General features: G+C 35.2%; 1 protein-coding gene across 50 annotated transcripts in view; it reads right to left on the reverse strand.

Annotated features, from left to right (window-relative positions):
• Positions 1-1,549: 1,549 nt before the first annotated feature.
• Positions 1,550-19,634, reverse strand: part of ELF2 (E74 like ETS transcription factor 2) — a 96,040-nt gene continuing 77,955 nt past the window's right edge. For 16 of the 50 annotated variants that reach the window (XM_081540558.1, XM_081540556.1, XM_081540584.1 and 13 more), the window contains 6 exons: positions 12,821-12,934; positions 11,175-11,348; positions 8,376-8,462; positions 5,413-5,605; positions 3,708-4,058; positions 1,550-3,280 (listed from right to left, as the gene is read on the reverse strand). In XM_081540558.1, coding sequence (XP_081396684.1) covers positions 2,653-3,280; positions 3,708-4,058; positions 5,413-5,605; positions 8,376-8,462; positions 11,175-11,348; positions 12,821-12,934 — 1,547 coding nt within the window. In that variant the 3' untranslated portion in view covers positions 1,550-2,652. Of the gene's footprint in view, positions 3,281-3,707; positions 4,059-5,412; positions 5,606-8,375; positions 8,463-8,862; positions 8,902-11,174; positions 11,349-12,820; positions 12,935-19,634 lie in introns of all 50 variants that reach the window. The other 34 variants (XM_081540547.1, XM_081540542.1, XM_081540570.1 and 31 more) reach the window with 3 other exon arrangements.

The raw sequence follows: 19,634 nt of genomic DNA on the forward strand, positions 1-19,634 counted from the left end.
TTACAGCAAGCGGTCCAGAAACGGAGTTCACAGCTCAGACCTCGATTTTCTCTATTAAGAGGTATACTGGCCGGCTGGTAAACAGAATGGTGGTGAAAAGGCTGGAACTGTTGCTGGAAGATGACCCAGGGAATAAATGCGCTGACTGCTGAGTCACTGTTCAAAAGCCTGGCCAGACTGGAAAATGTAGTGGCATCAAGTCATTGCTATGTGGTTCTTTTGTTACAATGGACACAAAATGCAAATACTAGTTATAATGATTAACATAAGGGTTGCAAGTAAAAGCCATACCACTGATAATTCCCATCAGAAGAAATACTCTCATCATTACATACTGTCAACATGTATTTCTAAATCAAGACCTTAGGTGGGCTTACTCTGCAAGAGACACAGAAAATGTTAAGGTAGAGTGGTAGAGGTAAGCAAGCAGCCTTGGCTTAGCCTAATGAAAACCAAATAGTAATATAGCATAGGTGGAAAAGAAATGCTCATTTAAAATATGTTTCATTAGCTATCTTCCATGTGACTTCTTGGGCTTCCCTGGTGGCTCAGATGGTAAAGACTCTGCCTGCAATGCAGGAGACCCAGGATCGATCCCTGGGTTGGGAAGATCTCCTGGAGAAGGAAATGGCAATCCACTCCAGTATTCTTGCCTGGAAAACCCCATGGACAGAGGAGCCTGGCAGGCTACAGTCCATGGCGTCGCAAAGAATCGGACATGACTGAACAACTAACGCTTTTTCATGTGACTTCTTTGCCCTAGAAGAATATTACGGGAGACATGACTCAAAAAATGAAACTGGAGTGCAAAAAAAGACAATACAGTTATGTGTCAAGGCGTATGATACAGATTTTGAAACATGAAATATTTAGGAAATGTTTTAAAAGGAGGTAGAGTTTGAGATTAACCCCAAATGGGATAAGAATCAGTGAGTTTTTCTTTGAGCTTTTATTAAAAAGTACCATCAAGTATGTTTATGGAAAAGATAAAAGATTACAAAGGGAGCTGTTATAAAAATCTGTCAACCTAAGTAGTGTCTAACCAACCAAATGCACAATTAAAGGCCACAAATATTAAGTATCAGTTTATTTAAATTTCTAAAAGATGTAAAAATAGACAACTTTTCTCTGTAGTAGAAAGAGCATTATTATGTGGAGTTATGGGACCTAGTTCACTGTGGCATGAGGTTCCTCTGGTCCCTCCAGTTCCTAAAAGAGCTAGAGTATTATTTGTTCTTCCTTACCCACAAAAGGTCTGGTTGAGAAACAAATGGTCTGATTTGAAATATAAATTATTTAAGTGTGGCCAACACTAAAATAGTAAATTCATTATGGTAAGTAGAACATTATAATAATTACATGACAGTAATTAGGAAGTGGAAACATGCAGGTTATTTGCCAAATATTAATGTAATGGAACAAAACAATTTCTTCAGGCAGCAGCTGGGAAGGAAAAATAGGACTTCTATTACTTCTTAACTAAAACAACATGTTTATATAGTAGCTTTTGAATACTGTTATAAATATCACCAGAGACCAAAACACAAGGTAAATTTCATTTCTATATTTCAGAAAACCTACTTGAATACACTTTGAAACAAGAGTACAACAAAATAGAATATACTTCAAATGTTGAATATACAAACTATTATAGTTCAAATCTGAACACTGGTACTTTCCCTCTTAAACTTCAACTAAAAAAAAAAAAAAAACAAAACAAGGAAGAAAGAAAACTCCAGGTATTAGAGTTACCTGACAAAAATCATGCTGAGCCTTAACTTCCAAGTGACAGTAGAACTGAAACGGATATGTCTGCACAGATGCCAGGGCTAAGTGAGTGACAAACAGGCATGTTATAGCAAAAGGCCAGAGCCAACTGTTAATTTGTCCACAATTAAGAAACTGACAGACTTAAACTACCATATAAAATGTTACATGTAAATTCTATAACAATACTGTGCTAGGTACAAGATTTTTAAAATTTTTCTTTTAATAAAAAAGCTTTACACAAAGAAGCCATTAGCTTATTTCAATAAAGAAAACCGAAAATTAGTCTAAGGCCTTTGTTTTAAATCAGCTTAAGCTATATGATAAAAAAAAAAAAAAAAAAACGCACTAGATCTTTTTTGCTAACCTCTTTCTGAAGCTTTTGGATCCATTCTTCAATTCACATTCTAAAATACCTATATTAGCAGTTTTCACATAGCACCAGTTAAGTGAGTTCTGTGTGAACACAGTAATAATTGCTGGTATGCATATAAAATGCATCAAAAATTGCTATATGTAACAACAAGATCACCCATCCCAACCCCTCCCCACTGAAAACTAGATAACCTCTTACAGAATGTTAGTGTTCCAAGTCTTAGTGTAACTTGATATTGTAGTGAGTTGCTTGGTCCCTTTCAGTCCTTCTTCTCATTGACGGGTTCAGTTGTTTTCTACTGTAAGAGGCAGTTTTCTGTCAGCATCTCAATATGTAGTTCGCTTCCCACTGAAACATGGGATAGGTAATTTATTTCCAGTAAGTTTGATTGTTTTCTTAAATGCATGAAAAATGTTTTAAAGTCTTCTGACTTCTGTCGATGACATCCTTGCAAACACTTATATCAGGACTATCACTAACATTCTAATGTCCGTGGGAGCACTGCTGTTTTATTTCTCACATGTTACCAATCCTTCCGTTTTCATCGTTACAGGAAGGGCAAGAGCTGAAGGCGCACTGACAACCACTACGTGGGTCACAGTCTTATTTCCATCTGCCGGTTTTTCTTCTTGTACCAGCTGCAAAGTTTTCACATCATGTTCCTGCTTTTTCGCCACTGCTTCTGATTTAACCTCTGGCCCTTTTATGACAGCGCTGATAACCCGGGGAGGAGTCTGGCCAGATGCCTGTTGAGGAGGCACTGATAGTCTCATTACAGGGGCCCCGTGGGCTATTGAAACAGGGGTAAGTGCTCTCACAGCCAGTGGGGTGCCCACAATGTTAATGCTTCCTGATCCAGTCAGATTCGACTTCGTCTGCAGTTGACACTGTGCAAGTTGTGTAGCTGGGATGGTAATAATTTTGGCAGGCTGCATGGTGATTTTGTCTCCATTTTCAGTAGAGGCTGGCATCACAGTAGGGATTGTCTGAATAACTACCTTTGGAGAGGCTGCTGTTGTTGGACTAGTGCTGGTTATTAATGGTGCACCTGCATTAACTGACTGAACTGCAACAGTTGAAATTTTCTGACCCAATGATGTCATTACAACAGGTACTTGCATTGCCACACGAACTGTCCTGGTTGATTAAAAAAATAAATTTGATTATCTGTAATGCTAAATTATTAAATAGGTCTCTTTGAGAGAGAAAAAAAGATGAATGCAAATCCAACATATATAAAACTAGTGGACCCAATTTTACAGATGTACCAAAAATCTCTGAAGTTTACAGCATGAAATAACATGAGCTGAATGTATTTATACATATTTTTAAAAGCCTACATTAAATTCCATCTATAAAATCATAAAAATCAATTCAAGTAAGAAAAGACATCTACTTTAGTAAGAATATTTTAATTAATATATTTAAAAATACCAAGCACTTTTCAAAGTCCTGACAAAGAATCAGTTATTAGAATGCAAATATTAAAAAAGGAACATCCCAACTGTGCCAAAGAGTTTTCTAAAAACTAAATACATTACCACTACTGGTTTCCCTCACTTACCTTGGGGCAGCTGTTGCTGATACGGATGTAGCAGTAGTGGGAGACCTGGATGAAGCATCATGACCAGGGGGAGTGATGTTCACAACTCTAGCTACACCCTTCTCCGCTCTGGAGCAGTTTAGAGGAGACGAGTTTTTCCCACCACGAACAGAAGTTGCTGCTTTCAAGAGACTTTCTGCAGACAATGATACTCGTTCTAATGATTTTTCATCAGTAGCTGCTGCTAAATCTTCATTACAGGTTTCACTTTTGTCATCATCTATGACCACTATGTTTTTGGGCATATCCTTGAACTGATATACAAGCCTCTGTCCTTCAACCTTTGCAAGAATACCCCTTTGGTAATAATATCTGTAAGGAAAAAGTATTAAATAAGTCAAGTATATTATGTTTGCCCCCTCACAATCCCCAAACAAAAATACCGTGAAGAGATGCTAACAGAAACATTCACTTACTCTGTTAAGAGGTAAGGTGGGACTCTATTCAAAAGGCTAAGAATTTGATGTAGCTATGAAATTAGAACTTGGTACTGTATGTCCTATAACCTTGAAATCTGTGAATTAGCTAAAAGCTCACTGTTTTTATTAAAGGAAGTCATTTAACCTAAATACAGAATATATTCCTGTACAGTTGGCCCTCCATATCTGTGGGTTCCTTATCCATGGATTTAACCAACCACAGATCAAAAACGCTCAAGGAGAAAAAATTTCCACAAGAGTTCCAAACAGCAAAACTTGGATTTGCCATGTGATAGCAACTACTTAGATAGCATTTACGCTGTATTAGGTATTATCATCTACAGATGATATAAAGTATATGGGGGATATAAGTGGGTTACAAGCAAACACTACTCCACTTTATATGAGGGATTTTGATCATCCATAAATTTCTGGTATCCAAGGAGGGTTCTGGAGCCACACCCCTCAGATACTACTGAGGGACAACTGGATTTTACAGACACTGGTAAAAATTTAGTTCTGATTTACATAGGTTATAAAAGCAATTTGGCATTATGTGGAAAAATTATCTAAACCATACTTAGTAAAAATGAATTTGTGGCATATGTGAATACTGTCACATAAACTATGTTCATTTACAAATACCCTTAATTAGAATAAGCCACGTACATTACAAAGTTATGTGGGTTCCTTAAACTGACAAAATTTTCATATCACAATAAATCCATTATAACAAATTTGCAGGAACTAAAGAACAAATTCACAGTTTGAAAACTGTATTGTTTGGGTTTAATTTTCTTAAAGGCACACATTTTCCACAAATGGATTTTCCGATAGTGTTCAAATTTTAACCATCTAGACTAAACTTCTCTCTCCATCTGCCTCCAAATCCAAAAAGTTCCTCTAAAAAATCCACCCAAATTAAAAGCTATAATAAGTAAGAGATTTTAAGAGCTTCTCTTTAAATATCAGGTTTCCCAGGTGGCTCAGTGGTAAAGTATCCACCTTAAAGGAGACACAGGAGACCTGGGTTCAATCCCTGGTCAGAAAGTTCCCTGGAGGAAGAAATGGCAACCCTACTCCAGTATTCTTGCCTGGAGAATGCCATGGACAGAGGGGCCTGGCAGGCTACAGTTCATGGGGTTGCAAAGAATTAAGACACAACTGAGCGCTCTCACACACTTCAAGTATTAATAGATAGGATTAAGACATACGTAAGTTTTCTCTGAAAACTCTTGTGTTCTTACCTCAAAGCTCGTCCCATAGTTTCATAGTTCATGTCTGGCTTGTTCTTATGCTTTCCCCAAAGCTTAGAAACAGCCTTTGAATCCACAAGCTTGAATATGCCTTTTTCTCTCTGAGTCCACTTAATATACCGAGGACAAGTATTTTTATCTTGAAGTAGATCTAAAAGAAACTCCCACAAATAGGTTGTGTTTCCTTTGAAAACAATTATAGACATTGATTAAAAATTCATCAACATAACTAAAAGCAAGTATTTACTTACACTGAATAAAAAAATCAATTTACTACTCGTAAAGAACAAATGTACTAAGAGTCTGCCATTAAATACTTGACTATATTATCAATCATCTGTACAGTGTCAAACTGTGTTGTCTAGTATAACAATTCAAGAAATAAATAACAGTTTTGAAACAATATAAGCTATATCATAAGGCCATGCACAATTTTATTTCCAATGAATGACAGAAAATAATGTCTGGGATTTCAGGAGTGGAAATAAAGTGGATTGGTAAAACATTAAGTCTTGGAAGATGGCTAAGATTTGCATACCAGAAAGAAAGGAAGGAATGTGGGTAGGTAAAATAAGGAACTTAGTCCCAAAGAAAAGAGAGCATTACTCTTTTCTTTTTTTTGGAAGGGTGGGGGGGAGTAGTGGGCAGTGTTATGACAAGACTAAAGACAGGCTGCTGTTTTTCTTTTATTCCCTCTGTAAGCCTCTAGGTACAGAGGTTCTTAAACTGATGAAGAATAGAAGAGTCCTGAGAAGATGATTAGAATACATATGCCACCACTGAGCCACTGGGTCATCTCTAGGCTCCTGCTCACTAACCCTTTACTATCCTCAAAAATTCAGATCCAAGTTACAAGCTACATGAGAAGAACCTTGGGGAGGCTTCTGCTACTCAATCTAAACACTGATGCTCTTCCTCTAGCATTTCATTTTCATCCTGTAATTTCCCCGAAGATTCAGTAAACCCATTAACCCACAGTTGAGCCCTGTGTGCCTTCTCTTGACCTAAAAAAATTAATCTTCAACTTTACAATGTTATTATATTTGTATCTCTGAAGCCCTATTACATCAGTATCAATACCTAAAAACTCTTAGTGTTAAATCACAACTTTCAACTACATCAGTCTCAACTGAATCAAGAGGTGTGGCTGGGGCATTTTTATTCTGTCTGTGACCTGGAGATTATAAGAACTCATTCTGGAAGAAATTTTTGTACAACAGACAATGCCTTGTACATAGTAGGGATCTGAATGCTCCTGTGTCTAATGAATTAGTTATAGTTAGACCCATTGACATTCTTCAGATTATCTTTAACTGCTTCACTCCAGTTACCATCCCTAAGTCAAAATGAACAATTCTATTTCTGGTTTTAAGGAAAACAGAATTCAGAAAGGGAAGCCTTCTTTATCAGACAAAGTAGTTCATGGATGTCTAAGAAGACATCATAATTTTGCAGAAGACGAAGCACTGACTGGATTTTTAATCCAGGTGTGACTGTAATGACTTTAATCTTCACATGACAACATATTGCCTCAGGTTTAATAATACAAAACTGAAATTTTAATGAAAGATGATTTTGACTGGTAAAAATAGGTTACCACAAAATTTTTTTCCAGTGTTAAACGTAAGGTCTTTGAATATAAGAGATACCATTAATAACGGGAGTAATTTTAAAAACAGTAATAATTGTATATTTACAGTTCAAATTTCTAACACTTACTAATAATAAAGTTTTAAGGTTTTCAATACAAATTAAAAGATAAAACCTAAGATGTTAAGAATGTAAAACAACCAAAGACAGAGAAGAAAATAAAACTATCCTAAACTTGTCCCAAAATGAATAACAGTTCTTAAGTAAATGGAGGTTTACATAACTGGATTTTTAAAAATCTAACCAAATTTCTTGGTAGATTTACTGACTTAATTTTTTTTATTAAAGACTTAATCCAACAAATTAAGAGAGCAGAGAATGTAGAAGGCTTATTGCTATTTTTGCTTTTACTGAGAATATACAAATTCAATATACACATCAATTTTTTAAAAATACGTCAAATTTTTGTTTAGACATCCTTACTGACATGACTGAATTTTGTTGGATGGAAAAGTAAATTCACCTTGCTTCTATCAGTTAAAGTATTTATCAGAAATGAAGCCTTAGTTTTGTTCAGTTCAGTCGCTCAGTCGTGTCCGACTCTTTGCGACCCCATGAACTGCAGCACGCCAGGCCTCTCTGTTCATCACCAACTCCTGGAGTCTACCCAAACCCATGTTCATCGAGTCGGTGATGCCATCCAACCATCTCATCCTCTGTCGTCCCCTTCTCCTCCCACCCCCAATCCTACCCAGCATTAGGGTCTTTTCCAATGAGTCAACCCTTCGCATGAGGTGGCCAAAGTATTGGAGTTTCAGCTTCAACATCAGACCTTCCAATGAACACCCAGGATTGATCTCTTTTAGGATGGATTGACTGCATCTCCTTGCAGTCCAAGGGACTCTCAAGAGTCTTCTCCAACACCACAGTTCAAAAGCATCAATGCTGCGGCACTCAGCTTTCTTCACCGTCCAACTCTCACATCCATACATGTTTTGTAAACCTTTTCAAACATAAGTGACTCCATTTGACTCTCCATGAGGATGGGTGTAAACATGCACACATCGTCCAAAACACAGGTGTGCATCAGACTGCACTTAGGGCCTTTTCCAAATCCAAATGCTTGCCCAGCTCCACTCCCTACCGTTTCTCTATGCCTACAGAACCTCACTGGGTAAGGACCAGGCAGAGATAAGTTTGAAAAAGCTCCCCATGTGATGCTCATACACCCCTGATTAAGAATTACAATCCAAGACAGCACTACAGTGCATGTACTAGAAGATAATTTTCCTACAAATGTACTTGACCGGAAAAAAAAAAAAAAAATATCCATCTCACCTACAAAACAGCCCTCCCCAAATTACCTTTTCCTTCTCTGGGTTTCTTCTTTATACCTAAGTCAGGAGACCCATTGGAAATTGGCGACTGCTGGGTCTTTGGTTTACGGCCAACTGAAAAAAGAAGAGATTGAAACCATACATGGAAAACAGGAAAAATAACAGAAACATGATAGCAGGTTTTTTGATAACACACTATTTATGAAACTAAACACTAATTTATGGATTAATATACTGTGTATATAAAAGCTGCTTTTAAAAGGAACATTAAAAGCACTTCTGCAACATAAATTACAGCATTTCAGTTCAGTCGTGTCTGACTCTTTGCGACCCCTCTTTGTGTTAACTGATAGTAAAATCAATGTATATGGCAAGTCAGGTACTACTAACCTATTATTTACATGGTCACAGCCTCAATTTGCTGACCTTTTCCAATAATGTAGCAATGGAAACAAATTCTAGCATAAACTTTTGTTTTCTGTTCTACAGAATTGTTAGAAAAAGCTTTACCTACCTATTGCAGAAGATCTGATAATCTGCGAAGCCCTTTGAGCTCAAATGAGGAAAAGTAAAAAATATTATTTTAAACACTCTCTACTGCTCTGAGCCAATCAATTCACCAGAATTTAAGCATAAATTTCCCCACCTCAACGTGCAGGTATAAAGATAAAAAAAAAAAATCTTCCAAGTAATTGCTTCATATGTCTAAGAAATGTTCATGCCCTTTCATTGCTCCTCACTCACTTCCACCCTAAACCGCTCTCACACAGTCCGACACCCACAATGAACAGGAAAGCAAGAACTACACTTCTCTGCAGTAAGGAGAGCGTATTTCTGAAATGTGTTGTGTTCAACCCTCAGCACTGAAGGATGAATGCTGGCAGGTGAAGGAAGTCTCAAGAAAGAGACTGGGAATATTAAGTATGATATTACTGATTTGATGATTGTCATATACCTGGGATTTCTGATGTCTCTACTCTTCATTAACGAGGATTATCTAGAGCTAAATTAAAATGCCCTAATTTATATCTAAAAAAGTATAGCATAGCTATTATATTCTAGGATTTCTGTATGGTAATTCTGATCAATAAAGAAGTATGTTTTGGCAAAAATTAAAACAAAGTTCACCAGTCTCCTAATTAAAAATAGAGCTTAATTTCTCAATTTAAATAATATTTATATGTACAAAGTAGTCAGTAATAAGATCAACATCTTCTCTGTCTCCTAACTCAAGCACAAAAGCCCAACTCCTTAATGGAAAGGTTAGTCCCCAAAGGCTTATTTTCTTATAAAGCAGCATGTCTCAAATCATGTTACTTGAGAAATAGGTTATTCAATCAGTAGGAAAAGGGTTCTACAGTCAAATTAACTTTCAGAACTGCACGTAATCATCTCTTGGAGATTTATAATGCACATTAGTATATTAAAAGCTCTGGAAATAAAAATAAGGCCCTACTATTAAAAATAGCCTACCTAACTCTGTATGTCCCAAATGTACTTAACCACAAATGAATAACCGGTGGTGTTATATGTAATTTTTAAATTGTCATTCATTAAGACCACCTATTTTCAAATACATAAGATTAGTATTAAATTGGCAAATTATTTCCTGGTTTATACCAGACCATCATGTACACAGATCAACCTATTTATCTAGAGATCTTGGTTCCCTAAATACTCCCAGCTTTTCAGTCTTTTCCCTCTTCATTTAAATCTAAAATTTTCTTAGGTATTTTGTAACAGTTTGCATAAGACACAACCAGCCAAAGGCTACAGTGGGCAGTGGGTAAACAGGGTTATTTACATGTATACCTTTTGCTTAAACATTTACAGTGCAAAGTAATTCTTCCTTCTAAATTCTCTCATCCATGCCTTTCTCAAATATATATATATGACCTGTATTGTAAGAGGGAAGGCAACCTGTGTTATTCTTTGTTGTGTCCCTCACAGCAATGAGGCACAGACCTGTGAACATCACAGCAATCTGAAATACTGCTATCTAATAAATGATTAGAAAATACCATTATTTCTAACACAACTTTTCCCCTTATTTTTTGCCTTTGATTTCCCCCCCCACTCTAAAATGTGCAGAAAGAGGCAAAGAAAGTAAAATTAGGTGAGTACTCATTTACACAGAATCTCACTTCTTTCAAGTTTTACCTTTGATTCAAACAGAAAAGAAGAACCCACTCAGGACGCTGGAGATGGACTGGAGCACTGTGTGCCACCCCCCGCCCACCCCAGGATCAGGTGAACACAGGTTTCAGCAGGAGTCAAAGAGTAAGTGGAAATGCTCTTTACCCAATGGTGAGTTTAGTCCCCTCAGAATTCCCTATGGGCAATCTTGGTGTTTTAAAGCCAAAGATAGTGGGGAAGAAAATTGGGCTTTTTATTTTAATACCCACAAAAGAGTAGGAAGATAAGGTTATGAAAAACAGAGTCAAGAATACTTTTCTTTTAAGTAACCAAGTACCTAAAAGGATCAGAAAGTAGAAAAATGTGCAGTGAATCCCTGATCTTCCTTCTGCGTTGTTCAGTCGCTCAGTCATGTCCGACTCTTTGCAACCCCACGGACCCCTCCTGTGTATCAATCTCTTACTATAAATCTCACTTTTGGGCAACTACTTTTAGGGCTCAAATACTAACTCCTTTAAACACTATGAACATGTTAAAAGACACAATTAAAAATCTCAATTTTTTGAGAATATTTAAATCAGTATAACATCGATCATAAATATAGCATGTATTTCCCATGTCCCTTCATGGAGAAAAAAGATACTAGAAAAAATTTCACCCAATTTCCCAGAATTTATAAATACACCCTACCTTTTTTCTTTTTCATTGGTTCATGGCTATCCGGTGATGTAGGAATAGGAGAGGTATCCATTGGTTCAGATTCTTCGGTTGACACCTCCACTACAGTTTCTGTAATGACATCTGGCCTCATAGCAGCATGGATAAATTCTGGAGTTGACACACAAGGAGGGACAAACACTTCCACTATAAAAAAAAGTTGAAAAATTAAAATTTCCCACCCCCATTAATGCCTCTTAGCATGGACAAATCAATTTTTAGTAAAGGTGAGGTTATTAAGAATTCATCAAAGCAGGGTAAGAACTTGAGGTTAATTTGTTGAATATACAATACGGTCTAAAGTAGGTAAGTAAATAAATGCAAAGAAACTCGACCTGAAGGAAATGTTAATCTTCTGGGTAAAGGGGGAGATCATGAGTAGCCAACCCCCTTGCTTCACACTTTAGGTACTTTCAAGTTCATTGCAGAAGACTTTGTATCATTTTGACAATTGGGAAAACAGTTGAAAATAAAACAGTGTAACAGTGAGTTAATAATTATTTTCCTTCTACTTACTCATCATTATTTTCTAACAAGGTAAAACATACACCTAGTATAACATTAAATAAAAGCGAATTCACTGGAAGTAAGCACTTATGGTTCTCTCTTTTTTTAAAAATAACTTTTGGCCGCACCGTGAGGCATGTTGGATCTTAAGTTTGCCCACCAGGATCAAACCTGCACCCTCTGCACTGGAAGGCTGAGTCTTAACCACTGGACCACCAGGGAAATTCCTACAGTTCATTTTAAATATGAAAAGAAAACCTGCTCATTAGAGCCAAATAAGTATCATCTTTCAATATTTTATTTAATGGAACAGTCCCTAATATTTTGGGTCACTGAAATGGTGCATACAAATTTTTAGTATTCTATTATGTACAATAATGTTGCTCTGGCTTCCTTTCAATGTGCCTGAATAACTAGGATATGACATTTCTATTTCAATTTAGATTAATACACTGACCAATATGCACTAATTTTCTTCTCATATCCCTGAATAACACACGGGATTACTACTCTAATTAAAAAGTCCAGTTGATCTTAGTATTTACTGTAAATCCCTAAAAGAAGGGTCAATCTTACTGTATGAAGTCAAATTAACATTTGGACATTAAAATTAGGGACAAAAAGATTCTCAAAGGCAATCTGTAAAGCGAGACCAAAACCAATGGAAAACCTGAAGCCTGAAGGGAGTGTGAAGAGAGGTGGACACTACCTCCTCTCTCTTCCAGGGAGTGGTCCTGGAACTACTGCCTGTTATCATTGAAGGAAGGACTCAAAGTGGGCATGGGTGGCAACAGCTCCCATCGGCCATTCTCCAGCCATTCTCTTAAGGTTTCTCATTTACCCAGAGTTAAGGAAATGAGACACAATAGTAGAAACAGCAATCTGACATTTATCTGTCTACAGTGGGCACTTTCTGTATCAATTATTTTGAAAATTAAGTATTCAAAGCATTTAAGACTTGGGAACTTTGACAGGTAAAGACCAATTACTGCTGTCATAGGTATTTATGTATAATAGACTTTGAGAACAATTCCCTTTGATTAAAAAAATTTTATTCTAGATACATGAAATGATATGACATCTTTAATATAATAAAAGAACAGTTCACATACCAGGACTTCTTGAATCTCTCAAGCAGGTAGGAGATTCCATATGAAGCAGGGCTTCAGCAGCTTCAATTGTCTTATCTGTACAGTGTGCATTACTGCTATGAACTGATGCTTCCACTGGAGGGAGAATAAGTTCCACTCAGTAAAAATGCATTGAACACATTACTGAACTAAATGCTCATGTTTAGTTCATAACTCTAAATAAGCCATTAATACATATTAGTCTATACAAATTACAGAAATAATTAAAAAACTAAAACAAACCTGCCATTTATAAAATGAATGTTGATGATAAAGCAACTATTGAGATTGATTAGAAATTTCTGAATCTTATCCAAAGGAAAACAAAGACAGACTCTTGAAATTTGAACTCTGCATCAATTTTAGGCCAAAACTAACTTGGGGTAGGGGGCAGAATGGTTGTAGATTAACAATTCTATGAAGTCTATTGTAATTTTAACATACTGCTACTACTAGAATCGGGGGTTAACACCTAGCAGAATCGGTCAGAAACTCATATTTCTAAATTACTTTAATGAATTAGTTCCATTCTTACAAACCCTCCTGGTGAATGCACCGGAGAACTCAGAAATTTTCTTCACAATTATCTGCTTTCTTCTTCAAGATTTCACTGGCCTTTGCTGGGTTTCACCCAAGAAATTAAGAAAGACTAAAAAAGAGAGTGTTCCTATTCCCCCCCCCCCCCAGCCTTCATGAAGCCTTTTCTAATTCTACCACTTTTTGTAACTCCTCTAACACTTACTGTATGCTTTGCTGATTAAATTATTTGTGAAAAAGCTTTGGTTCTAGTCTCTGCCACTTATTTCTGTAACCTAAGGCCAGTAATTTAAATCCTTGTATGGCCCAGTTTCCTCTCTCACTAAACAGTAATATTACTTACCTCATACAGTTTTGAGAATTAAATGCAGTGATTTCCTTAAAAAAAAAAAAAAAAAAAAAAAAAGGCACCCTATCTCACCTATAGATAATTAATTTAATAAATGGTGATAATTTCCTACCACTTCTATGTGATTGTAAGCTCCATGAGATCAGGGAGGGCTGGCTCTCCCCACCCCTGCCTTTTTAGCCACATGGCATGGCATGCAGGATCTTAGTTCCCAGACCAGGGATCAAAACCATGCCCCCTGCAGTGGAAGCATGGAGCCTTAACCACTGACTGCCAAGGAAGTCCAAGGAAGGCCTGTCTTAAACATCTTTATATCTGTTATAGTTCCTAACACAGATTCTTCATATAGTAGGTATGTAAGTATTTCTTTTATTGAAGTTAAGGACAACCAACAGACCTTACAGGAAAAGTAGCAATCCAAGCACAAACTTATTATCCTAATGATATATTAATTTCACATCCTGATTTGAAATACTGAAATTCTACTTTGTAAGAGGTTCTGAAACACGAATGTGTTTAACAGTTTCTAATTTGATAGATCTTTCTCAAGATGTCCTCTCAAGGACTAAAAGAAATACAGAAATTTCATAAAACCATGATAAATTCACAAGTTCTACACACTAAAGATATAAATCTTTTAAAATTATTTCTAGTAAACTTTAATTGAAAAAGATTTTTTCACTTAGTTTCAAAATTCACCAAGTCCTAAGGCCTCAGCCTTAAACACCAGTCATTTGGAGAGCATTTATAAAAAATCCAGTGACTGCTTTACCACCTGTTGCACATCATCCACACTCTCAACCAAGGTACCGAGTCTCTCCAGTTGCTCTTTCCATTTATGGAAATCTGCTCAAAGCTAAACAGTTCCAGAGAGGCAGCCAAACCTCTAAGTAAATCTATCTTTAGGTGACCCTGCTTACTCTTATCTGCAGCTTCACTGAAGCAGAGGATTCAATCAGTCCTTCTAGCTCAACCTTAAGAAACTACTATTAGTAAGTATAAAATGTATCACCATTCTCAAGTATTTTTTTTTTTCAAATTACCTCCCTACAATACTCATGTGCACTAAAGAAACCTGGGAAGCAGTTTCAGGGTTTTAAAGTTTATTCTGAGAACTTCATTCTCTTTAAAGTCTGCTTGTGTTGCAATTTAGCTGTTGTCTGAGGTGCTATTAATAAACTACCCTGGGTAAACTAATTCCTTATGTAATTGTATTAAGACACACCCTAAAACTCTACCATATTAAAGTTAGAGCTCTGAGTATTTGATAATAATACATCAATAGAATCTTACCAGATATTTTAATGTTTTAAGTTATAAACAAAATTTCCAAACAGTTACATATACTGCCCCAAATTCCTACATAGCTTGAGGTATATTTTCAAAACCATGATTTCATGTTAGTTATGTCAGTGAAAATTTCCTAGCTCTTATTTCCAACCTCAACCTCCCCTTTCTCCCTAAGTTCAAAATATTATTTCTCTAAAATACTGTACATGTACATAGTAAAACAAATAGAAAACATACAAATTTAAGAAGAATATTATTAAATCATTTATACTTTAAATTTAGGATGAGAATATTAAAAATGCATAAATTCTCTATGAACTAATGATTAGATCTTATACTCTATGTACAGTCAATAAGTGGTTGCTCAGGATCTACCCTGTGCTACAAACAAGTGTGGAGAGATCTCTGGACTCATGAAGCTTACACAAATAGTTCAGAAAGTATCAAAAAGATAAACAGGAGTAAAATATTTCAAAACAAAGATGCAAAATAATTTGACAGTTTCCATGAATACTTAATCCATTTTGTTAAAAAGGGAACACTATCTCCTTTTGCTCTTCCTTTGTTGACGTAAGTCAACAAGTAGTTTTTGGTAACAGAAATTTAAGAAATATTTTTCCTATTCAAGTTTCTGTAATAATTGAAAACTTTTCAATACTATTTTATTCTTATCAGTAATTCAAATACAATTTAAATTCAATACAAATACAACTAAATAATAATTCAAATACAACTAAAATTCTGCACAATTCTTAAGGTAAATAAAACAGTGTCGTGCCATTAAAGTAAGCAAACTTACAAGTGATGGCTGAGAATTATTATCTCTTACTTAAAATGTGATTTACGGGTGTTTTTCTAGGCCTATGTATTAAATTCATGAGTTAAAAAAAAATTTAAAAATAGAAACAATGAAGCAAAAAGTTATCTGACAGGCACATCATCATCTAGTTACCACTAGCAGTTAGGTTGCTGGTCAACATTCCTTGAAAAACTAAATGTATCAAATAATTTTCAAAACTATTTTAATCAGTATCAAAAATTAAATTTGCTTATGCCCTCCTTTACTATTGGTAAGAGTCTTGTTCCATTTCTAGCTTTCTAATCAACTGGTGTTTGTATGGTAGACCATTCCAGACTCACTCAACAGCTGTTACTAAATACCAAACTTGGTAATTAAGTCTGACAAGAGACATACCTCTCAGCTTTGCAGAAGAGAATGCTGGCAATAGACCTAGCTCATAACAATGTTTTTAAAAGTCAAAAATAAAAATTAACAGCAACTTGAGAGCCGTAGGAAAAAATTAGTAAACACTTCATTAGGTGATAGTGGTATTCACCTACAAGACCATAAACTAATATTTACAAGGCCATCACTCAGCTACCGCACCTGACTTACCACAGCTTATTCTCTGAAGTCCCAGGACTGTAACAGTAACAGATGAGTAAAGAACACAAATGAACGCACTGAAAAGGAGGAAAGGTAAAGGTCTCCATCTTTACCTGTGCCCCTTTGACTTTCTACAGCTTCATTATAAGGTTAACGGAAAGAGAATAAAATAATTTTCTAAAGTAGAGCTGTCTGATAACAAGTGCCACATGTAATTTTTAAATGTCCAGCAGCCACATTGAGAAAAGTTAGTGGAAGGTGAAATCAGTACCTTTCATTTAACCCAGTGTATTCAAAAACATTGCCATTTCAACATGTAAAAGAAATTTACATGGTAAAGAAGTTTTCTCTTGTTTTAATTTTCATGTTTAAATAAAATTAAAAATTTGGTTTATCCATCACATTTCAAATACTCAATCGCCACATAAGGCTAGTCGCTATGGTACTGAAAAGTGTAGACTAATTAAACTATAGTACAGCTATTTGCAAACTTCTTTGGTCAAAGAATCTTTTTACACTCAGAGAGGACCACAAAGAAGATTTTGCTTATGTAAGTCTCATGTTTAGATATTTATCTTATTTGAAATTAAAACTAAAAAAACTTTATCATTTTTTATAAAAAGTAACTTTTTCTTAAAAACAAAAATTTAAAGAGTAGCTTTAGTTCACATTTCTGCAAATCTTTTTAATACATAATAGAAAACATTGGGGCTCTCATACTTGCTTCTTCATTTGATCTGTTACATCCAGCCATGTAGCCTCTAGAAAACTCCTGTGAACATTCGTAAAAGTGAAAAGGCACATGTCTTAGCGTTATCATGAAAATAATTTGATTCCAGACTCCCCTGAAAAAGTCTGGGGGGACTCCCAGGAATTTCAGTTTTTAAGAACCATAGGTGTCTTTTAGTATCAAACATAATTAAAAACACCCAAATTCTATCCTCATATTTCTGTAAGTTTTAGCTTCTAAACATAAAATCAATGTGTGGACAAAAGATTATGATTCCATTTCCATAAGGGCAATAGTATTTTGTCAACTCACTTGCAAATGAAGTTTTGTTTTTTATAACTTTTCATAAATCAGAAACACTCTCCTGCCTGCCTCTTTCCACCAGTTAAATGTGTCCCTAAAGGAAACTGATGTTGAACTACCTGGAATGACTATTTACATATTGATGACTTACTGTTTAACTCAATTTTTATGAATTTTAGTACTAATGCTGCAATGAATTCTGAAGAGTAATTTCTTAAACACATTTTCAAATAAACTTTTAAAAAATTAACGCCATTCTTTCAATTTTGTTTCTACACAGGCCCTCATTTTTTCACTGCCTGCTAAATTTTTTTTTCAAATTGATGATCTTTTCGTTGATATTAGGTATTCCTGTTTATAATAAATTAGATTTTCAAGTTCAAATTTCATGATGAATTTTGACAAACTAGACAGATTTGTTCTGTCTGTGAATATACTTAGGCTGCATTTTCAGAAAAACTCCCCCCTTCCCTTCAATAACTCAGTTAAAGCAGAACAATACTTTTGGTTACCCTATTTCTCAATTCTCAAATTCTCCACTTTCCCAATTTTCAATTTCTCAGAAAAAGATGGAAAAAAAAAGTCACGGAAAGTATGTACTTGACAATAAGGGAGAATATTTTAAACTCAAAGTCTTCAAAAAACGCAGACCACATGTACACAACACTTTTGCATAAATATTAAGGAATATTTATTTTTCCTTAAGGACTAAAAATGGGTCTAAATTATTAAATAAACTATATCTTGTCTTATTCAACATACAGACACAACCTCAAGCTCCCATTTGTTACAAAGATTGGTGAAAGAAGTTAGCCTCCCCATTATATAATCACCTTAGACAAATTCACTCACATGGTGTAAATAAATCCAAGAAAATGAGAACCTTCACTTTCCATAATATATCTGAGCTGCCCTATAGTTTTAGAGTTTTAAAAGTCAGTAGAGATCACCTAGTCAATCCTGTTCTCTTACAGAAAATGAAGCTTTAAAGAGCAGTATAGTGACAGCTAGATGAAGATCCTTATCTCCTTATCTCAGGGTCAAGGCTCTTTCTCATATATCATGTTGTCAGTGAAAGTTTTTAATAAAGTATGTCGTCTTTACCACAAAGAAGTATTTTGTATGTTAAAATGAAAGTGATTTTGAATAAACAAGCGTATTTACTTCATTCTTCATTCAAACGCCTCTGACAGCATAAACATGGATAACTAAACCTTAAGTTGATAGCTAAAGCTGACAGTTAAGTCTCTAAAGGAGGAAAATAAAAACAAAAATATATCCTCTAACATCTTAACATAAAATAGTAGTGGTAATTCTAAGTGCTTTGTACCTACTTAGAAACAAGTTATGCTAACAATACTCAGTTTAAAGCTTATCTCCTTTAAAAGTTTTCCTTACTATCAGTCACTCTATTCTACACTTATCATAAACTCATATAGCAATCACTGTAATTAAACATTTATGTATCATATAGATTTTCACCTGTCTCCTCAATTAGACTGTAAACCTTTGTGAGGAATAATTCTAACACTTGATTTCGCTCAAGAGAATAAAAGTATCATTATGTCCATTTACAAATACAAACCCTTTAAACATTACACTCCCAACATCACTGGAAACTGGACGCGATAAAAATTTAGATCCATGATTCTTCATTTTCCAGGTCACTTTCCTCCCCAACTTTTTCAATGAATAAACCTTGGATAAACTAGCAAACCTGTCTCAAAATTTCCTTCTAAAACAGAGCTTATAAAGGAACTTCAGATTACATGAACATGACTGAGGGAATATTTGAAAACAATTATATTGAAATGGATTCTTCACAGAACACTATAATCACAAAAGAAACTTCAACTGTAAGATTTGTATATACTTGTGAAATGCAGCAGAACTGGAAAACATCATTTCACGTAAAAAAGAAAAAAAAAAAACCTCATCAAAAGAAAATAAAACTTTGGTATTTTTAAAACCGTAGACTATCTGTATGTATCCACTCCTAGCAAAATATCTACAGATCACATTCGGTTTTGATAATGCCAAAAGCTTATAAAAAGGATCTTCTCTTGGCAAAATTAAGCCCTCTTATCTTCACAGTATCTTTCAAAATTCTAACTGCATAGGCTATCCTACAGTTCTCATAACCACTAGGAACGTTTCTGAAAAGGTACACGCTCAACATGACTGACCTAAACAAAAGTAT

Source organism: Giraffa tippelskirchi, chromosome 11 (genome assembly GCF_054371585.1).
Source record: "Giraffa tippelskirchi isolate mGirTip1 chromosome 11, T2T-mGirTip1v1.2.pri, whole genome shotgun sequence".
Taxonomy (NCBI): Eukaryota; Metazoa; Chordata; class Mammalia; order Artiodactyla; family Giraffidae; genus Giraffa; species Giraffa tippelskirchi.